At 45.4% G+C, this 22,615-nt stretch overlaps 1 protein-coding gene and 1 long non-coding RNA gene across 2 annotated transcripts; both read left to right on the top strand.

The window, feature by feature from the left end:
* The first annotated feature begins 11,390 nt into the window (after nucleotides 1–11,390).
* On the top strand, nucleotides 11,391–12,096 carry LOC125534892. The gene is made up of 4 exons (XM_048697947.1): nucleotides 11,391–11,583; nucleotides 11,665–11,838; nucleotides 11,912–12,038; nucleotides 12,089–12,096. Exons 1-4 carry the CDS (start codon nucleotides 11,410–11,412, stop codon nucleotides 12,094–12,096), a joined length of 483 nt encoding a protein of 160 aa, XP_048553904.1. The 5' UTR covers nucleotides 11,391–11,409.
* Nucleotides 12,097–12,158: 62 nt separating this feature from the next.
* Nucleotides 12,159–13,197, top strand: LOC125540901. Its single transcript, XR_007297404.1, has 4 exons — nucleotides 12,159–12,277; nucleotides 12,361–12,543; nucleotides 12,630–12,755; nucleotides 12,994–13,197. It is a non-coding gene; the product is annotated as an uncharacterized LOC125540901 (long non-coding RNA).
* The last annotated feature ends 9,418 nt before the right edge of the window (nucleotides 13,198–22,615 follow it).

Here is a 22,615-nt window from a genome sequence, read left to right as displayed (position 1 = left end):
TGGACCTAAGCCTGAGACTGAGTGCTTCTACTGCAAAGGGATTGGTCACTGGAAGCCGAACTACCCCAAGTATTTGGTGGATAAGAAAGTATGGCAAAGTAAACAAAGGTATATTTGATATACATGTTATTGATGTGTGCTTTACTAGTGTTCGTAGCAACCCCTCAGTATTTGGTACTAGTTCAGTTGCTAAGATTAGTAACTCGAAACGGGAGTTGCAGAGTGAACAGAGACTAGTTAAGGGTGAAGTGACGATGTGTGTTGGAAGTGGTTCCAAGATTGATATGATCATCATCGCACACTCCCTATACTTTCGGGATTAGTGTTGAACCTAAATAAGTGTTATTTGGTGTTTGCGTTGAGCATGAATATGATTTGATCATGTTTATTGCAATACGGTTATTCATTTAAGTTAGAGAACAATTGTTGTTCTGTTTACATGAATAAAACCTTCTATGGTTATACACACCAACGAAATGGTTTTTTGGATCTCGATCGTAGTGATACACATATTTATAATATTGAAGCCAAAAGATACAAAGTTAATAATGATAGTGCAACTTATTTGTGGCACTGCCGTTTAGGTCATATTGGTGTAAAGCGCATGAAGAAACTCCATGCTGATGGGCTTTTGGAATCACTTGATTATGAATCAGTTGATGCTTGCGAACCATGCCTCATGGGCAAGATGACTAAGACTCCGTTCTCCGAAACAATGGAGCGAGCAACAAACTTATTGGAAATTATACATATTGATGTATGCGGTCCGATGAGTATTAAGGCTCATGGCAAGTATCATTATTTTCAGAACTTCATAGATGATTTGAGAAGATATGGGTATATCTACTTGATGAAACATAAGTCTGAAACATTTGAAAAGTTCAAAGAATTTCAGAGTGAAGTGAAAAATCATCGTAACAAGAAAATAAAGTTTCTACGATCTGATCGTGGAAGAGAATATTTGAGTTATGAGTTTGGCCTTCAATTAAAATAATGTGGAATAGTTTCACAAACTCATGCCACCTGGAACACCACAGCATAATGGTGTGTCCGAACATCATAACCGTACTTTATTGGATATAGTACAATCTATGATGTTTCTTACCGATTTACCAATATCGTTTTGGGATCATGCATTAGAGACAGCTGCATTCACATTAAAAAGGGGCACCATCTAAGTCCGTTGAGACGACACAATATGAACTATGGTTTGGCAAGAAACCAAAGTTGTCGTTTCTTAAAGTTTGGGGTTGCGATGCTTATAAGAAAAAGTTCCATCATGATAAGCTCAAACCCAAATCGGAGAAATGTGTATTCATAGGATACCCAAAGGAGACAGTTGGGTACACCTTCTATCACAGATCCGAAGGCAAGACATTCGTTGCTGAGAATGGATACTTTCTAGAGAAGAAGTTTCTCCCGAAAGAAGTGAGTGGGAGGAAAGTAGAACTTGATAAGGTAATTGTACCTTCTCCCGAATTGGAAAGTAGTTCATCACAGAAATCAGTTCCAGTGATGCCTACACCGATTAGTGAGCAAGTTAATGATGATGATCATGAAACTTTGGATCAAGTTACTATCGAATCTCGTAGGTCAACCATAATAAGATCCGCACCAGAGTGGTATGGTAATCCTGTTCTGGAGGTTATGTTACTAGACCATGACGAACCTATGAACTATGAAGAAGCGATGGTGAGCCCAGATTCCGCGAAATGGTTTGAGGCCATGAAATCTGAGATGGGATCCATATATGAGAACAAAGTGTGGACTTTGGTTGACGTGCCCGATGACCGGCAAGCCATAGAAAATAAATGGATCTTCAAAAGGAAGACGGACGTTGATAGTAGTGTTACTATCTACAAAGCTAGAATTGTCGCAAAAGGTTTTCGACAAGTTCAAGGTATTGACTACGATGAGAGTTTCTCTCTCGTATCTATGCTTAAGTCTGTCCGAATCATGTTAGCAATTGCCGCATTTTATGAAATCTGGCAAATGGATAAACAAAACTGCATTCCTTAATGAATTTATTAAAGAAGAGTTGTATATGATGCAACCAGAAGTTTTTGTCAATCCTAAAGGTGTTAACAAAATGTGTAAACTCCAGCGATCCATCTATGGACTGGTGTAAGCATCTCGGAGTTGGAATATACGCTTTGATAAGTTGATCAAAGCATATAGTTTTATACAGACTTGCGGTGAAGCCTGTATTTACAAGAAAGTGAGTGGGAGCACTACAGCATTTCTGATAAGTATATGTGAATGACATATTGTTGATCGGAAATAATGTAGAATTATTCTGCAAAGCGTAAAGGAGTATTTGAAAGGAGTTTTTCGAAGAAGGACCTCGGTGAAGCTGCTTACATATTGAGCATCAAGATCTATAGAGATAGATCAAAATGCTTGATAAGTTTTTTCAATGAGTACATACCTTGACAAGATTTTGAAGTAGTTCAAAATGGAACAGTCAAAGAAAGGGTTCTTGCCTGTGTAACAAGGTGTAAGACTCAAAGCCCGACCACGGCAGAAGATAGAAAGAGAATGAAAGTCATTCCGTATGCCTCAGCCATAGGTTCTATAAAGTATGCCATGCTGTGTACCAGATCTATTGTATACCCTACACTGATTGGCATGGGAGTACAATAGTGATCTAGGAGTAGATCACTGGACAGCGGTCAGAATTATCCTTAGTGAAATAAGGATATGTTTCTCGATTATGGACGTGACAAAAAGGTTCGTCGTAAAGGGTTACGTCGATGCAAGTTTTTGACACTGATCCAGATGATTCTAAGTCTCAATCTGGATACATATTGAAAGTGGGAGCAATTAGCTAGAGTAGCTCCGTGCAGAGCATTGTAGACATAGAATTTTGCAAAATACATACGGATCTGAATATGGCAGGCCCGTTGACTAAATTTCTCTCACAAGCAAAACATGATCACTCTTTGGGTGTTAATCACATAGCGATGTGAACTAGATTATTGAATCTAGTAAACCCATTGGGTGTTAGTCACATGGAGATGTGAACCAATCACATAAAGATGTGAACTATTGATGTTAATCACATAGCGATGTGAACTAGATTATTGACTCTAGTGCAAGTGGGAGAATGAAGGAAATATGCCCTAGAGGCAATAATAAAGTTATTATTTATTTCCTTATTTCATGATAAATGTTTATTATTCATGCTAGAATTGTATTAATCGGAAACATAATACATGTGTGAATACATAGACAAACAGAGTGTCACTAGTATGCCTCTACTTGACTAGCTCGTTAATCAAAGATGGTTATGTTTCCTAACCATGGACAAAGAGTTGTTACTTGATTAACGGGATCACATCATTAGATGAATGATCTGATTGACATGACCCATTCCATTAGCTTAGCACCCGATCGTTTAGTATGTTGCTATTGCTTTCTTCATGACTTATACATGTTCCTATGACTATGAGATTATGTAACTCCCGTGTGCCGGAGGAACACTTTGTGTGCTACCAAACGTCACAACGTAACTGGGTGATTATAAAGGTGCTCTACAGGTGTCTCCAAAGGTACATGTTGGGTTGACGTATTTCGAGAATAGGATTTGTCACTCCGATCGTCGGAGAGGTATCTCTGGGCCCTCTCGGTAATGCACATCACTTAAGCCTTGCAAGCAATGCAACTAATGAGTTAGTTGCGAGATGATGTATTACAGAACGAGTAAAGAGACTTGCCGGTAACGAGATTGAACTAGGTATTGGATACCGACAATCGAATCTCGGGCAAGTAACATACTGATGACAAAGGGAACAACGTATGTTGTTATGCGGTCTGACCGATAAAGATCTTCGTAGAATATGTAGGAGCCAATATGGGCATCCAGGTCCCGCTATTGGTTATTGACCGGAGACATGTCTCGGTCATGTCTACATTGTTCTCGAACCCGTAGGGTCCGCACGCTTAAGGTTTCGATGACAGTTATATTATGAGTTTATACGTTTTGATGTACCGAAGGTTCTTCGGAGTCCCAGATGTGATCACGGACATCACGAGGAGTCTCGAAATGGTCGAGACATAAAGATCGATATATTGGACGACTATATTCGGACACTGGAATTGTTCCGGGTGATTTCGGATAAAACCGGAGTGCCGGAGGGGTTATCGGAACCCCCCGGGGAAGTAATGGGCCTTATTGGGCCTGAGGGGAGAGAGAGGGCAGCAGCCCAGGAGGTGGCGCCCCCCCCCTCATGGGGAGTCCGAATAGGACTAGGAGGGGGCGCGGCCCCCTTTCCCTCTCCCTCTCCCTCTCTTTCCTTCCCCCTCCCTATTCCTAGTTGGACTAGGAAAGGGGAGTCCTACTCCCACAAGGAGAAGGACTCCCCCCCTCTCCTTGGCGCACCAAGGGCCGGCCGGCCTCCCCCTTGCTCCTTTATATACGGGGGCAGGGGGCACCCTAGAACACACAAGTTGATCTTCGTGATCGTTCCTTAGCCGTGTGCAGTGCCCCCCTCCATGATATTACACCTCGATCATATTGTAGTGGTGCTTAGGCGAAGCCCTGCGACAGTTGAACATCAAGATCGTCACCACGCCAACGTGCTGACGAAACTCCTCCCCGAAGCTTTGCTGGATCGGAGCCCGGGGTGCGTCATCGAGTTGTACGTGTGTAAAGAACTCGGAGGTGCCGGAGTAACGGTGCTTGGATCGGTTGGACTGGGAAGACGTACGACTACTTCCTCTATGTTGCGTCAACGCTTCCGCTTTGGTCTACGAGGGTACATAGACAACACTCTCCCCTCTCGTTGCTATGCATCACCATGATCTTGCGTGTGCGTAGGAAATTTTTTGAAATTACTACGTTCCCCAACACCCATCTCTCCTCCCCCCCGCCCCGCCGCCGCCCCATCTCTCCTCCCCCCGCCCCTCCACCGCCCCCATCACTTCCCCCGCTCCGCCCCCTGAACCCTCCGCCACGCCGCCGCCCATCCTCCACCCACCGGCGCCGCGCCCTCCTCCACTTCAGCAGAGTTGCCCCAGATCCGCCCCGACCATGAGCGCCGCTGAGCTGGCCCTCCCATCAGCGCCGCCGCCCCTCCCCGACCGCTAGGGTTGAGGTCGCCACGCCATCTTCCCTCCGCCGGTAGGTACCCCCCCCCCCCCCCCCCCCCCCCCCCCCCCTCCCCCCCCTCTCTCTCTCTCTGACTGTCCTATTTCTTCTCTCTTCAGCAGGCCCGGCTGCTCCGGCGGCAAGGTGTCCCCTCCTCGTTTGCGACAACAACTGCAGGCAGGTCTTGGTTCCGTCCCTGCCCCAATTGCATCTTCAGGGAGTCGAGAAGAAACAACAATAGGTCTTGGTTCCCCCTCTCCCCCAACAACAGCAGGCAGATCGATTTTTCTTCTCTGAACCTTCTCGAATGATGGAATCTCGGATTCATGTATCCCTACAAATTACAAACCTTCTCATCTTGCCAAAAAAAATTGTATGCATGTCCACTGATTAAGACAAGAACTTCGATAGTTTGCAAATTTATTTGAATACAATTGTGATGGACACAGCAAAGTGTATGAGATGCAGCATGTAATCCCTTGTGAAGAGCTTTCATGATAAAAGAAGCATTTTTGTTTTATATTTGAAAGCTTTAACATGGTATATTAGAAAGGAGTGGCCAGAGCACATATTTGTTTTTGTTATGGAAATACAAGTGTTGTCACTGTAAATACAAAAGGAGTGGGCAGAGCACCTATTCTGCATGTGAAGTATGTTTAATCCCAATTTGCAAGTTTGCATGTGGATTATGTTTGATCTCAATTTTCACTTTATTGCAGGACATGCATTAGTTTGACGTCGAGACCGTTGTCGCAGAGCTTCTTGCTGGACGGACGACTGGCACCGAACACGCTTCAAGGGTAAGAATCATTCGCCTCGTAGGATTTATGTATATGTAAATCATGTAGCTAGCTAGTTGCGTTACCTATGCATCTCCCGTTCGAAAGAGTTACATTATTTATAAATATGCAATCTTTGTATATTTATAATAGTAACTCTTTCGAATTGTCCAGCGTTTTCCACGGACAGCCCGAGGATGTGTAGGCTGGCTTCGTTTTTATGCTCTACTCCGATCCGATACAGAATTTCGGCAGTGTCTTCCCATTGTTCTCCGAATGCACATTCTCTCGGCTTGTTGCCGAGATGTGTATTTGGAGAACAGCGGGGAGGTGCTGCCGAAATTCTGTGTTGAATCGGAGTAGTGCATGAAAACGAAGCCACCTACACATCCTCGGGTGGGATTAGGACCTATCCTTACCTATTAGATAGTTTGAGTTCATGCCGTAAAACATGAATGATTGTAATTAATTGAACTAATACTAGATGAAACTACTTGGTCAATGAAAATACATCAGATGGAGGATCGTGAGTGGATGTATAGTGGTTGGCTGAGTGGGAGGGGGGAGGTGTGCTTCCAGAATGGATTACAAAGACGAATCAGTTTTTGGAAGCAGCATTTGCCAGGCACACGGGACGTGGTGGAGTGTGGTGCCCTTGCACTATCTGCGGTAACAAGAAGGAAAAACAAAGGATGAAATGGGTCGACACCTTCTCAAGAATGGGTTTATGCCAGACTACCACCGGTGGGTCACACATGGTGAGTCTGAGCCCCAACGTGCGAGAAAGGAGGTGGTACGGCAACGCACAAGCTCACCTGAATATGTTACTCATGTTGAATTCATGCTAGAAGACCTAGAAAATGCTGCAGCGCCTGAAAATCCAGTCGCAGGGGAAGGGGGACAGGGGGAGGAGGATGAAGAGCAAAGGACTAAGAAGTTCTATGAAACTTTGAATGGGGCACAAAGACCACTACACGGGCATACAGAGGTCACTCAACTAGATGGCATTGCACGCCTTCTTGCTGTGAAGTCCCAGTTTGGTTGGAGTAGATCATCCTTCGATACACTTCTGACCGTTATACGCACTATATTGCCAAAAGACAACATTCTGCCAAAGAACATGTACGAGTCGAACAAAATCTTCCGTGAACTCAAGCTGCCATATGAGCGAATACATGTTTGTCCAAACACATGCATCTTATTTAGGAAAGAACATGTGAATGCAAATTACTGTCCAAAGTGCAAATCCTCTAGGTATATTGAGGTCGACGGTGATGATGGTCAGAAGAGGCAGCTCGCAATCCCCCAGAAGGTCCTTCGGTATCTTGATCCCATACCAAGGATCCAAGGTCTCTTTATGTCCGTCGAATCTGCCCGAAACATGAGGTGGGCAGCAGAAGGGACTAGATACCGGCCTAAGAAAGTGATACACCCGTCTGATGCTCAAGCATGGAAGGAGTTCGTTAAGCGATACCCAAACAAAGCTGGCAAAAAGGATAGTGTAGCAATTGCGATAACAACCGATGGGTTCGATCCATTTGGCATGACTAACGCCACATACAGCTGTTGGCCCGTGTTTGTTATTCCGATGAATCTCCCCCCGGGCTTCTGCATGAAACAACAATACATGTTCTTGTCGCTTGTAATTCCAGGTCCTAGATATCCGGGGAAGAAGATGAGTCTGTACTTGGAGCCGCTTGTGGATGACTTGATGGTCGCTTGGGATAAAGGGATACGGACATACAACGCCCTAACAAAGAAGCACTTCGATATGTATGTTTGGTACTTCACATCCCTGCATGACCTACCGGCACGTGCGATTTTCTGCGGCTGGTGTGTACATGGGAAATGGCCTTGCCCGGTGTGTATGCAGAATTTGACGTTCTATTGGCTGAAGAAAGGTGGGAAGTATACCTGCTTTGACAAGCACCGTCCGTTCCTTCGTCCTGATCATCCATTTAGACAAGACAAAAAAAACTTTGAGAAAGGTAAAGTTACCAATGCTCCACCCCACCTGTGATGACCGGTCACATGATCAAGGCTCAGTTAGATGGTCTCCAGCCCAATGCTACGGGGTTAGGTTTTGTTGGATATGGAGAGACACACAACTGGACTCACATACCAAGCTTGTGGAGGCTCCCTTACTTTCAGGATCTCCTCCTTCCACATAACATTGATGTAATGCACACTGAGAAGAATATCGCTGAGGCCCTTTTTGGCACAATCTTCGACACTGAGAAGACGAAAGACAACGTCAAGGCCAGACTTGATCAAGAGAAACTCTGTGATAGGCCACGTTTAAATATGATCGAACCTGGACCCAAAAGAAAAGGGTGGCGCAAGCCACCGGCCCCATTCTGCCCTGTAAGGAAGCATAGGAAGGTAATGATGCAGTGGGTCCTGGAAAAATTGCGGTTCTCTGATGGGTACGTAGGAAATATAATGAAGGGAGTTAATATGAATACATTGCGAATAGGGGGCCTCAAGAGCCATGACTATCATGTCTGGCTTGAGCGAGTAATGCCGGTGATGATTCGAGGCTATGTCTCCGAGGAGATTTGGCGAGTGCTGGCGGAGTTGAGATATTTCTTCTGTCAGCTTTGTGCTAAAGAGTTAGACCCAAAAGTTATTGAGAAGCTGGAGAAACAGGCACCAGAGTTGGTGTGCAAGCTTGAGGTGATCTTTCCACCAAGCTTCTTTAATCTGATGCAACATATGATCTTGCATCTTCCGTCTGAGGCACGATTGGGCGGGCCTGTGCAGTACCGTTGGATGTATGCACCCGAGAGGGAAAATAAGAATCTTCGTGCCAAATGCAAGAATAAATGCCATATTGAAGCATCCATAGTCGAGGCCTACCTCAACGAGAAGGTGTCAAACAACACGACAAAGTACTATGATCCCAATATTCCCACTCAGCATAATCCAGTCCTTCGTTACAATGTCATCACCCCGGATGATCTGCCCCCACTTAGCATCTTCGCAGGGGTAGGTGGCAGAGCAAGTGCCAGAAGGCCTAGGCACATCAAACATCCAGAGTGGACAACCATTATGTCGTATGTGTTGACAAACATGCCAGAAGTACAACCGTACCTCGAGTAAGTGCTCCTATATTTTTTGCAAATAATCACAATTAAGTTTGCGACTAACTTAGCTTCTTTCTCACTACTATAGCGAATTCACACTTGAATGTTGGAACCTAGAAAGGCCCCCTACCGAGGAGGAGAGGGAAATTATCTTTAAAAGAGGCGGTAAAGGAAATGGCGGCTTCATTCCTTGGTTCACGGCAAAAGTATGGCAATCTGTCCAACTTTCTTTTAGTGTCGACATTTCAAATTGGTCTTACTTCCAACTCACACATCAAACCTTTCTTATGAAACTTGTAGGCAAAAAGGGACCCTATGAGAGCCAATTTGAAAGATTTTGCCAGAGGCTTCACATCTTCTGCCAAGAAATTAAATGCTTACGATGTGAATGGGTATCGCTTCCATACCCATTCTTACGATACAAATCGGCCCGGCCAAAAGACAATAAATAGTGGGGTCGTAACACCAGGGACAGATGGACTTCAATACTATGGAAGAATCGAGGAAATGATCGAGCTGGATTACGGTTTGGGCGATCGGGTGAACCCCGTTGTATTCAGATGCCATTGGTTTGACCCAACCAGAGTCAGGCGGTACCCAGACATTGGGTGGGTCGATATTCAACGAGCATACAAGTATGACGGAGATGATGTCTATATTTTGGCTAACCAAGCCAAGCAGGTGTTCTATCTATCGTACGCTTGCCAAACCGCAAAGAACCTGAAGGCCTGGGATGTTGTGATCAATGTACCCACACATAGTAAACCAGTTGCTCCAACCGATGAAGATTACCAACGCATAAACCCCAACACATATGAGGGTGAGTTCTACCAGGAAGATGGGCTCACAGGAGAATTTAGTATTCACTTGCCCACTGAGGACGATGACATGGAGGTAGACGATGAGCAAGATGAAGATGAGGGCATGGAAGCAGGGGATGAGCCAGACGCTGATGAAATCATTGAAGATCTGATGGACCTGAATTTACTTGAACGAGCTCGTCTAGGTGAAGACGATGAGCCAGATGGTCCACCTCCAGACTATGCTCCAGAATGGTGGGATGACATGCGCGACAATGATGATGAAACTCTCGGGCTAACTAATGATCCAAACGACGAGGACTATGACTTTTGAAACTTGTAATAATTCTATGTACTATAACCTTGTACCAATGCGACGCGTGCGATAGTGATGATGTACTTTTGGATGAAAACCAAGTCTATGTACTATGAACTTGTAATCCTGAATGTAAACTTTGTCGAGTCTACCTACTTGATGTACTTCTAGTTGTAAGACAACTCTATGCACTATGAACTTTTGCTTCTTGCCAAGTTCTCGCCCTATGATTTTGAACTTATGCATATGATTTTTTTATGATAGCATATGAACTTTTAAACATAGACTTCTGAATTGCTCTACTTCTGCATATGAACTTTTAAACATCCATTTCTAAATTGCTTTAGTTTTGCATATGAAGTTTTCAACATGAACTAATTGAACTACTCTTTCTCATAGCAGGTGACTGAAAGATGCCATGCAACAAAAGGATCAAAGTTGCAAGGATTGGCAATGTGATTGAAAGGGTTAGGAAAGGTGAGGAGGGTCATAAAGAAGGGCACCGGTGCAGCAACTTCCACACAGGCAGGCAGGGCCAAACCTACACAGCGAGCCACGGTGGATGGTACCCGAGGTAGACGACGTGGTCGTACCACTGTATCCCGTGTTGCTAGCCCTATCCCCTCCGTCCATTCCGAGGAGGAGTCGGAGGAGGAAGCGGAGGAGGAGAGGGAGGAGCTAGTTGTGGAGGAGGAGGAGAGGGAGGAGTCGGAGGAGAGGGAGGAGTCGGAGGAGGAGAGGGAGGAGGAGCCGGTTGTGGAGGAGTTAGAGGAGGGAGAGTATGAGGTGGAGACATCAGCAGAGAAGATGGAATGGCCGGTTCCTAAGGAGAGCAAAATCTGGTTGCGTGGGGTGTCCACACTCCCTTCGCGACCATATCCACATAAGGGCCTCATTGTCAAACTAGCCGGTCTGAGGTAAGTGTTTGTGTGGAGTCTTACTTGCGTCTTTACTTTTAAGATTTTTGCAGATACTAACTTAATTGCCTTTGCATTGTGCAGGGCCTTGGTGGTTGATGGAGAAGACATAAAAGTGCCACGCCAGCCAAGCAGCATCATTGGATGTCTTTGCAGGCATTATTACCCTGGCCTGGTCCCCATAGGAGACGGTGAGGAGGAGCCAGCTTGGTATTGGGAGCATTGGAAACGAGCTCCGGATACCAAAGACAAGTGGGGCAGGGTGTATGGTAGTGCCACTGAGCGGGTGGTCTATGATTTTTGGGTAAAATTCTTTGTCAATTTTCATAGTTATTTCTTTGCCAATCTTTAAAATCATTGCACTAATAACTCGTTTATCCTCTTATGCACTTTGGAAGGACTTCTTTACTTGCGCCGAGGGTATGAAGGATGAAGCTAATGAGGTTGTGGAGGCGATTGCCAAGAAGATTGTCCAAGACATGCCCTATGAGGCGCGCGTTGATGCTGTGGTGAAGTATTTCACACACGAACGCAAAATGCTTCTCAAAAAGTCTCTAGCCCGGAGAGTGCATCTCACCCGTTCCATGTACATGAAGGTAGTTTCCTTTTACTTATGATTGCCTGGATCAAAACAACTTACTTTCATTCCTAAGTTGGATGTATTTGGCATACTTCAGGCGGTTCCCTCGTGGTGCAACAACAATGTTCCTTGCTACCAGCAAATCATATCCAAATGGATAGACCCGGAGTGGAGGGTCCAACATCGAATGGCTTCGGAGCGGCGTGCCTTGATGAGTGGTCCGGTACACCTTCAAGGCAACCTCAACCTCCACGCTTACGTGCAGAAGAAGGTAATAATATCATTCGGCTTCTCAACTTCTAAACTTGTGCTCTTATGGATATTAATTATTGCTTCTATTGCAGAATAGGGAGAGAGGTGAGGGCCAAGAGAAGCTCAATACCTTCACGGGATTATGTCTCTCCCGCAAGTCAAAGAAACCGGATGGGGGGTGGGTCAACCCAGGCGCTGGCTTGAGGATTGATGCATACAGTGGGAAGTTCAAGGAGCACAACGGGCCTGACTCTTATCCGGCCTCACAGGACGTTGACGCTACAATTTCCCTCCGGTCGGGAGAGGGCAAGATGGGTGGCCAGTTATATGTTGGTGACGGTGCCATCCGTAAGAAGGACATCCCAAAACTCTCTCACCTTCGTGCTACCACGTCGAGCTCAGGTCCTGCTATAGAGCGTCGCCCACAGCCTGGGCTGCACATGCTCCATCAACTCGAGGTATCTTTTGCTTCATCGACCTTCCTTGTGATTTCTTCTTTGTATTGCAACGATGGTGAACTTGTTGTGATGGCATATTGTAGGCCAATGCCATGCTTCGAGAGGAGGAAGCCATGAAAATGCAGCAGGCCCTGTTTCAACAGCAAGAATTCATGGTTAAACAACAGGCAATCCTGCAGGAGACATTTGCTCAACTCAGAAATAATATGCAGGGTTCCACTTTGCCCGTTCTTCCTCCTCTTCCGACTCTTCCTAATTTCAACTTTGTAAGTCTTCCAACTTTTCAATCATGCATCTTACCTTCATGCTTGAAGATCATGAATCTTACCATCTCATCCTCTCATGCTTCAAGTTTTCTCAGTCGAGACAAGGCTCCAATAACTGTGTGGTAGGTGGATCTTCACCTGGCCAAGCAAGTCCAGTGACACCCACTACGGTTCATGTCGCTTCGACCTCCCCGCAACAATGATCACTTGAGGTAGTTGTCTATGTTTGTCCATTGTTGATGCTTGCGTCTTCTCGTTGCTTGTGCTTCTCAACTTAAAACTTGTGCATTGTTGATGGTAGAGTCCACAAGTGTTGATGCTTATATTGTACATACTTCCTAGCTTCTATTTAAGCCTCATATGTTGATTCTTGTTGACTCTTATGCCTTACCCATCTTTGCAACTTAACTTTAGAAACTCAAACTCATGCGTGTGAGAATGGACTTATAGGTTTGCATTGTGGATGGCGTTGACGGTGGGCATATATGCTGCGGTGGAGCTCACTGCATGGTTCATGCTTGGTGTGAACTTGGAACTCATGATCCTTTAATTTGTGAACCTCTGGTTGCATATGTATGTATGTTGTTGTGAACCTTCGTTGGATATGTATGCACTGTGTGGACCTGAAACTTACGGTCCTTTCGTTTGTGATCTTTTGTTGCATATATGGACTTTGCACTCATGTACGGCTGGATATATGTATTACTGGATATATATTTGTTGGTCATGGTCATGTACTGCTGGATATATGTGTTGCTGGATAGATGTACTACTGCATATATGTTGTTGCTGCTCCCTGAAGCGAGTACCAAAAAAATGTTATAAGGCTTACAAGCCGTGTAGCCCAGCTATCTGACACCCGGCTTATAAGACATATAGCTGCGGCCAACCTATAAGTCGTGTAGCCCAGCACCAAGCACCTGGCTTATAGACCATATGGTTACACGGGCAGGCTGTATAAGCCGTGTGCCTCAGTTAACCAGCACCCGGCTTATATATGTATATAACCGTGCTGTTGTCGGAGGAACTCGGCTTATATAGTAACTGTGCGGTTCGCGGTTGCACTTGGCTTATATATAAACCGTGCAGTTCGTGGTTGCACCCGGCTTATATATAAACCATGCAATTCCTGGTTACACCCGGCTTATATATAAACCGTGCGTTCGCGGTTGCACCCGGCTTATATATAAACCGTGCCCGGAAGACGGCGCTCGACTTATATAAACGGTGACACGTGGCCGTTAACAGCAGGCTACCGTCATGTTACTTTATTAAACCAAGAGCCCTTTAAAAATACTCGGTTTATACATAAGCCGGGTTTTTTCGGTCGAGCTCTCGGCTTATATGATATAAGCCGGTCGACTGTAAACCGAGTGCTATAAGCCAGGTGATTTACTCGGCTTATATGTAAACCGAATTTAAATCGATGTAAGCCGAGTGTATTAGGTACACGGCTTATAAGTTTTTTCCTGTAGTGAAGGGTTTAGCTCAAACCCTTTGATTATTTAGCGCACTATGATGTTTCCTTCTTTTATACAGTTCCACTCAGGCTCAAAGGTTTAGTTTAAACTCTTATCATTAGGATCTGGAGTTGTGCCTTAGACAAGTTTCGAATTAATATTGTTATTTATGAGCTACTGCCTGAGATAATTGACACTGAACAACGAGTTGAGTCTGGTTCATAATTTATACTACCTCCATTCCTAAATATAAGATGTTGGGGCAACGCCTTATATTTAGGAATGAAGGTAGTACATGGCAACTGCAGAGGATTTTTGTTTGATGTTTGAAGTCGTGATGATGGCTAGTTGGCTACAAAGTTCTTATTTACTTTGATACGAGACACATGAACAAGTGCATTTATAGGTGATGCATAACTGTTACGGTCTGATTTCATGTTTCTTCATGGTTATGCAGGCAGGTGAAAATGAACTTTTTCTTCTGAAACTTCTATTGAACCTTCGTGCTTTGGTTGCACATCATACACCTACCAGGATCAATCCATTCTTTCAACTGGTATGTTTTGATTATGCAGTGCACTGGGTTATCTATATAATAATAATAATAATAATAATAATAATAATAATAATAATAATTCTGATTACGTTTTGTTATCTTTATCCAGGTTGGTAAGATGATTCTGGCCGAATCTGATGACACTAAGAGGGCTGGATATCTGAATACACTGACGAACGATCTTGACCAGCTGGAAATCTGCACATTTTACCAGTCGGTATGTTGTTGAACCAAAAAATTGTGCAGTGGTGGACCTAGATTATATACCAGTTTCATATGTATCCAGGTCTTTAAGATGATTCAAGCCGAACCTGATAATACCAACAACGAGGAATACCTAAGGAGATTAATGAGCTTTTAAGAGGTTATCTATTCTAATAGAATGTATCATGTTTTCCTCTGATTTAGGATGTAACACTGCTAATGCTATCTTTTAATCTTGCAGGAATTGGTCATGGACCATCTGCCCTCAGAGCCACCCGATGCCAACCAGGTCTCAGAGAGGACATACAAGACGAGGCAGATACACTTTGAGGGCCACCTCACACACATTGTCTACCAGGAGGACGATGGACCGTGTGCCCTCTTAGGGATTTGTATGACTACTTAATTAAGCATCATTTCTTAATAAGATCTGTTACACCATCTCGAATTTACCTGGGTTTAACTTATTTGCAGGCAATTCCTTGTTACTGACTGGTAAGATCAAATTGGATATCCTAAATGATATGGGTGAAGTTTCGGAGAACTACCTGCTCAGCCGGCTCAAGTCGCACATCTCCACGAGCCATCCTGAGTTGGTGTGGGATACCTCAATGCAATCGTTTGTGACAAAAGGACTAACGTCTTATGTTAAAGGGGCACTACTGGTTAATGTGAATTTCACTAGGTTGGTTGGAATGGACTATCAGTTTGCAGTTCACAACTTTTTCTTCATTGTGTTGTAATTATTTGTTCTGTTGAATGCAGTACTAGAGCTTTTGCGAAGATAGGTGACGATGATACAGTAGGTATATCTGAACTCTCTGGTGCATCTCTTTTTCATGGCTGGGTCGTGGATCCGCGGGTAATTCTTTCTTAGTGTGATATTTTGTATTTTGTGTGGATATGGTAGTACTGTGATTTTTTGTCGTGTAATGATAATTATGTGATATGCATCATTAGGATATGGCACTATCTGAGGCGCTTGGTAATAAATCCCATGATACACTTATGATGGAGCTTGGTGAGTATGTGTCAAAGATGGAAGGTGGCCTTGAGTTCTCTGCGGTTGACAGTGCTAAATGTAAGTACTAAGTACTGACTATTTATGTATGTGCAATTTTTTTAGTCACCAGTATTATCTACACGGTATTTACTTTGCACTCTTGCATTGATTTGTAGGGAGTCTTATTCATCAGTTTCTACATGGCAACTCACTTACTCCTCATGGGTAAGTATACCTACCTATATAGCTTAAGAGTATGCAGTTTTTGGTCGTATTTGTTAGGACCCTTTATTGCAGTGTGCTAAACAATAGGTGGCAGGAAGGTGACATTGCTAGCAGTAAATTGAGAATGGTGTTGGAGGGGGATATTAGCAATATGACATGCATCTTAAATGCTTGTTCAAATAAAAAAAGGAACAACAGACCCAATCTTCTATTTTAAGTATCTTATTAGGGTTTAGAAGACTGATCAACTAAAATAGCAGAAACAACTACTTAAATAGCTCCATTACATGCCTCTAGTGACTATGATCAGTCACGGGAGTGACACCATTATTGACACGTAATTTTCCACATAATTGATGAACACGTGAGATACCATTATTGACAAGTAATTTTCCACATAATTGATAAACACGCGAGCTTTTTTATTAACACTTCAGGCTATCATGTTTGCGAGAGGATACGAAGGAAGAAGAGGTTTGTGTGTTACTTTGGCGCAATCACTTTAGCACTATGATTTTTTTTCGAAAAGGGGGGTCTCCCCGGCCTCTGCATCAAAACGATGCATACGGCCATCTTATTAACCAAAAAAAGGCAAAAGTGCCAACAAGGTTCCACAGTCTCCAGCTAAACAAAAAGGAAAAAGAGGAATGCAGCCCACACAGAGCTACAGACGACTAGATATACAAACTAGCCCAAAAAAGATGCCACAACCGGCTGGCTAACAATAGATAGGAAAGCTAATTGCCTATCCTATTACATGACCGCCATCCAAACCGGTTGAAGATATCCCGAGCGACCATCTCCCAACGGACAGATCCAGTAACCAAATGCTCCCTGGCCTCCATCGGAGTGAGTAGCGACCACGAACGGATTAGTGCCGTAGCTCGGAAAATAACCTGCAAAAAATGAATCCGTGATGTTCTGTTAAAAACCAAATATTTCTGCAATTCCAGATAGTCCATAACAAAGCGCATACTCCAACCCGAATATGTCTTGCGAGAACAGACTCAACCCCATTAAGCCATGTCCCAAATAAAGCATTGACAGAAGTCGGTGGAGTAAGATTAAAAGCAATATGGATCGTCCGCCAAAGAACTCTAGCCAACGGGCAATCAAAGAATAAATGCTTAATCGTCTCATCCCGATCACAGAAACTACACCTAGTAGGTCCTGTCCAATTGCGTTTAATCAAGTTGTCCTTTGTTAAAATAACTTGTTTATGGACAAACCACATAAACACTTTTATTTTCAAAGGCACCTTGACAGCCCAAACAAACTTGGAAGTTGGAATAGCAGTCAAATTAATAACATCAATATACATTGATTTAACTGTAAATGCTCCAGAACTAGTCAACTTCCAACGCAACATATCGGGTTGGTGAGAAAGTTGAACCTCCATCAGTCTCCTAACTAGATGAAGCCATTCTTCCCAACGATTGCCCGCTAGCGACCGTCTAAACTGAATATTAAGGGGAATAGATTGGAATACCGTTGCCACGAATACCTCACGTCGTTGAGCAATCCGATATAAAGACGGATATTGAATGGCTAAAGGTGATTCACCAAGCCAAGTATCCTCCCAGAAGCGGGTACTTGTACCGTTTCCAATAACAAATCTCGTCCTAATGAACATAGATTGTTTGACTTTCATTAGTACTTTCCAGAAGGGCGAGTCAGTTGGCCTGACTGCGACCTGGGACAATGTTTTAGTTTGGAGGTACTTGTTGCGGAGGATCTGCGCCCACATGGCCTTAGTCCCGGAGGACAGCTTCCACAACCACTTACTCAGAAGACATCTATTCTTGACTTCAAGATTTTCAATACCAAGACCCCCTTGGTCTTTCGGTCTACAGATGATGTCCCATTTAGCAAGCCGGTATTTTCTTTTAAGTTCATCACCCTGCCAAAAGAAGCGCGACTGATAGAAGTCCAGTCGTTTCCTAACACCAACTGGGACCTCAAAGAAAGATAAGAGAAACATAGGCATACTCGTGAGCACCGAATTAATCAATATCAACCGGCCTCCGTATGACATGAGCTTACCCTTCCAACAACTCAGTTTTTTCTCAAATCGATCATCGATGCACTTCCATTCTTTGTTTGTTAGCCTACGATGATGAATCGGGATTCCAAGATAAGAGAGGGATAAACTCCCCAACTCGCACCCAAACAACTGCCTATAAGACTCCTGGTCGTCTTTGGCTCTACCAAAGCAGAACAATTCGCTCTTATGGAAGTTAATCTTTAACCCGGTCAATTGTTCAAACAGACATAACACAAGCTTCATATTTCTCGCCTTGGCCAAATCATGCTCCATAAAGATGATTGTATCATCGGCGTACTGAAGGATGGAAACACCTCCCTCCACAAGATGAGGAACCAACCCACCCACTTGACCATTTTCCTTAGCCCGGCCTATCAAAATTGCTAACATATCCACCACAATGTTAAACAGGATAGGGGACATCGGATCTCCTTGTCTTAGGCCTTTGTGTGTCTGGAAATAATGACCTATGTCGTCATTCACTTTAATTCCCACACTCCCTTTTTGCATAAATGATTCGACCTGTCGGCGCCAGGCTTCATCAAAACCTTTCATACGCAGTGCCTGCTGGAGGAATGGCCACTTAACTTTATCGTACGCTTTTTCGAATCCACCTTAAAAATTACTCCATCTAATTTTTTGGAATGGATTTCATGGAGCGTTTCATGAAGGACAACCACCCCTTCAAGGATGTTCCTGTCCGGCATGAAAGCAGTTTGGGATTGCTGCACCACAGATTGCGCAATTTGTGTGAGCCTATTAGTTCCGACCTTGGTGAAGATTTTGAAACTAACATTGAGGAGGCAGATCGGCCTGAACTGCTCAATCCTCGCAGCATCCGTTTTCTTCGGAAGCAATGTGATAGTTCCAAAATTCAGGTGAGATAATTGAAGCTGGCCAGAGAATAGATCATGAAACATAGGTAGTAAATCCCCCTTAATAATGTGCCAGCACTTTTTATAGAACTCAGCCGGGAACCCATCCGAACCGGGAGCCTTATTGTTTTTCATTTGTGCAATAGCATCAAACACCTCCTTTTCTGAGAACGGGGCAACCAGGATATCATTATCAGCAGCAGTCAATTGAGGCACGTCCTCAACCCTGGACTCATCGAGGGACACACAATTGGCCTCCGGCGGTCCAAATAGCTGTCTATAGTATTCGGTAATATAGGTTTTGAGATTATCCTGCCCTAAAATAGTACCCTCATCCTGCTCTAGCTGAAAGATCCGCTTCTTTCTGTGTTTACCATTAGCAATGAGGTGGAAAAATTGAGTATTCGCGTCCCCTTGGACTACTTTGCGGACCTTGGCACGCAAAGCCCACTTCAACTCTTCTTCGCGGAGAAGTTCTTTCAGCCTCTTCTCCGCCTCATTTTTAACTTGGAGCTCGGTGGGCAGCAACAACGCGGATTCAGCTTTGACGTCCAATGCATGTACAAGAGAGAGGAGCCTATCCTTCTCAATCTTATACACCCCACTTAGATGCTTAGCCCAACCCCGTAAGAAACTTCTCAAATGCCTAATTTTATTCTGCCAGCGCTCGACCGCCGTCCTTCCTCCAACACCCTTAGCCCACTCCCTGGCTATGATGTCTAAGAATCCCTCGCGTTCGAACCAGGCCATCTCAAAAGAGAAGGTGTTTTTGTTTCCTGTATGGTTCGGCTCCCCTGAGTCCACGAACAAAGGTGTGTGATCGGAGATTCCCCGCGTGAGAGCTTGCACCGTAACAAGAGGGAACTTCTGTTCCCACTCCACGCTGGCGAGAACCCGATCAAGCTTTTCATATGTCGGGTTTGGCATAGCATTAGCCCAGGTAAACTGTCTACCAGTGAGCTCTATCTCCCTTAGATCTAAGCTTTCAATAATAGTATTGAACATGAACGACCACCTGCCGTCGAAGTTATCATTGTTTTTCTCCTCTCTCCTTCTAATGATATTGAAATCACCCCCGACCAAAATCGGAAGCTGTTCGGACCCACATATCCGAACAAGATCCGCCAGAAACTCCGGTTTAAGCTCGGGTTGGGCGGCACCATAGACCGCTACCAAAGCCCAGTTGAACCCATCAACTTTAGACCTAACTCGAAACTTTACCGCGAAGTCACCCATTACTACACTCCGGACTTCAAGGGAGTCACATCTCACACCCAGTAAGATGCCCCCCGATCTACCTCGTGGCGGGAGGCAATGCCAATCGAAATCAAGACCACCCACAAGAGAGGAAAGAAATTGCGGCGCAAAATTATCTCGCCCGGTTTCCGACAGAGCAACGAAATCTAATCGATGTTCCAGAGAAGCTTCAGCAAGAAACCTTCTTTTAGCCAAGTCTTTCAGACCTCTGCTATTCCAAAAGATTCCTTTCATAGTTCATCATGGAATTTTTTAGCAGTCCGAATCCCGGCACTCCTACGAACAGCAGGGTCGGGATAAATCTTTCGCTTCCACTTACACCTTGGCTTAGTGTGCTCTGTCACCCGGTCCTCATAACCGGACTGAACGGTCCTGATATCTACATCCTCTAAGGGCACATCCTCGCCCTCCGACTCCTGATTAGAAGGTACTAGGTCCGCACATAGATTATTTAGCACTCTAACCCCTAACGCATCAATTTCCTCATCATTCATGGGCTTGACCGCAGCAAGATGACGAATAGTCTCTAAGGCCCGCTCCGCCTCTAAATCTAACATATCATTCACCGAATTGGAGGTTTCAATATCATTAGCGCCTAGTGAAACTCCTAATTTATTTGCATTATTAACAATCTCCTCAGGAGCAAAATGCAATAAAGAATTAGATATGTTAACGGACATACCAGTAGATATCGCAGCATCGTGAAGCTTGGCCGCCCTCATAGCGCACCGCTGCTGCATATCGTCCACCTCCGGAAGGTCCAGAACGCGAGCACTGATCCGTCTCCCCATCGAGACCGGGTCTGGGATACCGCCGAAGGCAACAACCTCCTCTCGAGAATGAGGGAGCTGCGGGCTCCCGATGCCCTCAGACAAGTGCCCGGCGGGTATGGCAAGAGGCGGGACAGCTGGGGCCACCTGCCCACTCCCTCCTCCTGCCCCGCCCACCGGCTCAGAGCGGAGCGTCGAAGTCGCCGAGGAAGCGGTCCTCCTGACCGCAGACGATGAAGGGAAGTCTAGGGCCACCTGCCCCAGCCCCTCCTCCCCCGGCGTCCCACTGGATACTGGCGCCACAGCCAGGGCCTGAGGAGGGAGAGCCGAAGCCACCTGCCTCGGACTCCCGCTCCTATCGCTGGCAGCCCCCGACTTGGCCGGTGACACCGGCGTCTGTATAGGTAGGGGAGAGGACAAGGCCACCTGCCTTGACCCCCGTCCCGTGAGGCCCACCTTGGTCATAGATGACAATGCCGGAGCCACCTCAACCGGTACAGCAAGGGAACTAGGAGCGACCTCCGACTCTACATCCCGAACTGCAGTCCCCACAAAGTCCAAAGAAGGAAGCGTGTGCTCAAACTCATCATCAGTCTCTACCCTATCGCTCCACAGCTTGGGAGGCGCAGAAGCAGGCTCAAAGGACCCAAAACGTAGTGTCGTCGTGGGCACTGAAGGCGGAGTCGAGCCAGCTCCGGTCCCCTCCCCAGGCAACTAAGCATCTGTACGAGGTCCGGTCGACCCCTCTCGAGCAGACTCGTCTGGCGCCCCCATGGCCCCTGCACCACCATCACTCTCGTGCATATCAACATCATCCCCAGCCACCTCGTCAGCGAACATCTCAACGTCCTCAAACTCTATGTCGAGCGGGAATACCTCTCCCCTATATGTCCAGTGAACGACATCAGGCACGAAGTCAACATTCAGAACACTCACCAATACCCGAGCCACTCCATGAGCCCTAGTGAAGGCCACATCCACTCTCTCCGTCTTTCCAACCATGATACCCATACTGGCTACAACTCGAACGTCCTGCAGAGGCTTAGATGGAGCCCCAGAGAACCGCAACCAGATCTGCGTAAGCGGCTTGCCTTTAGGCTCCACCTTCGTCCACTCGTGAAACTCCAAAATACACGTAGTACCTGGAACTCTACACAAGCCAAAACTCAGCAATTTCTGTAAATCCTCCACAGAAGGGAAATCCACCTTAAAGACATTCGCTTCGAGTCTGACCAGCTCCCACTGAAAGTCCCCCGGTGCCAACTCCTGAAGCCTCTGGATGATCTGAGCCTCAGTCACCTCGCCCTGAGTTGCTTTCACAATCCCGGTAGTTAGGCACTGTGTATCCTCGGGAATCTCCCTCGCGGCCGGGGACTCGAAGAACAATAACTCCGCACAGTACAACCCATACATAGTCAGAGATGGAGCCTGGTCATGCACTAACGGGCAATCTCCCGAATCATGTGCAAGTTTGCCACACGAGTCACACAGCTCTGCGACGCACTCTGCAATAAAATGGCCCTTCTCACCACACCGATAACACAGCATCCTTTCCTTCTTGCGCGCCCACTTGGCCGCCCTCTCGGAGTCAGACCTGTATGATGTTTCACCTACAGCCCCAGGCACCGGAACATCAACCTTGGCCAGTGCCGTTACCACCTCTATAGCCTGAGTAGTA

The sequence above is a fragment of the Triticum urartu genome, chromosome 2 (assembly GCF_003073215.2).
Source record: "Triticum urartu cultivar G1812 chromosome 2, Tu2.1, whole genome shotgun sequence".
In the NCBI taxonomy this organism is placed as follows: Eukaryota; Viridiplantae; Streptophyta; class Magnoliopsida; order Poales; family Poaceae; genus Triticum; species Triticum urartu.
Note: the sequence above shows the minus strand (reverse complement) of the source record. Positions and strands in the feature narration are given on the sequence as shown.

Coding starts and splice junctions, on each gene's coding strand:
- LOC125534892 (XM_048697947.1), top strand. CDS start 11,410: ATGAAGGATGAAGCTAATGAGGTTGTGGAGGCGATTGCCAAGAAGATT. Junction 11,584..11,664: donor CCCGTTCCATGTACATGAAG/GTAGTTTCCTTT, acceptor GGCATACTTCAG/GCGGTTCCCTCGTGGTGCAA. Junction 11,839..11,911: donor ACGCTTACGTGCAGAAGAAG/GTAATAATATCA, acceptor CTTCTATTGCAG/AATAGGGAGAGAGGTGAGGG.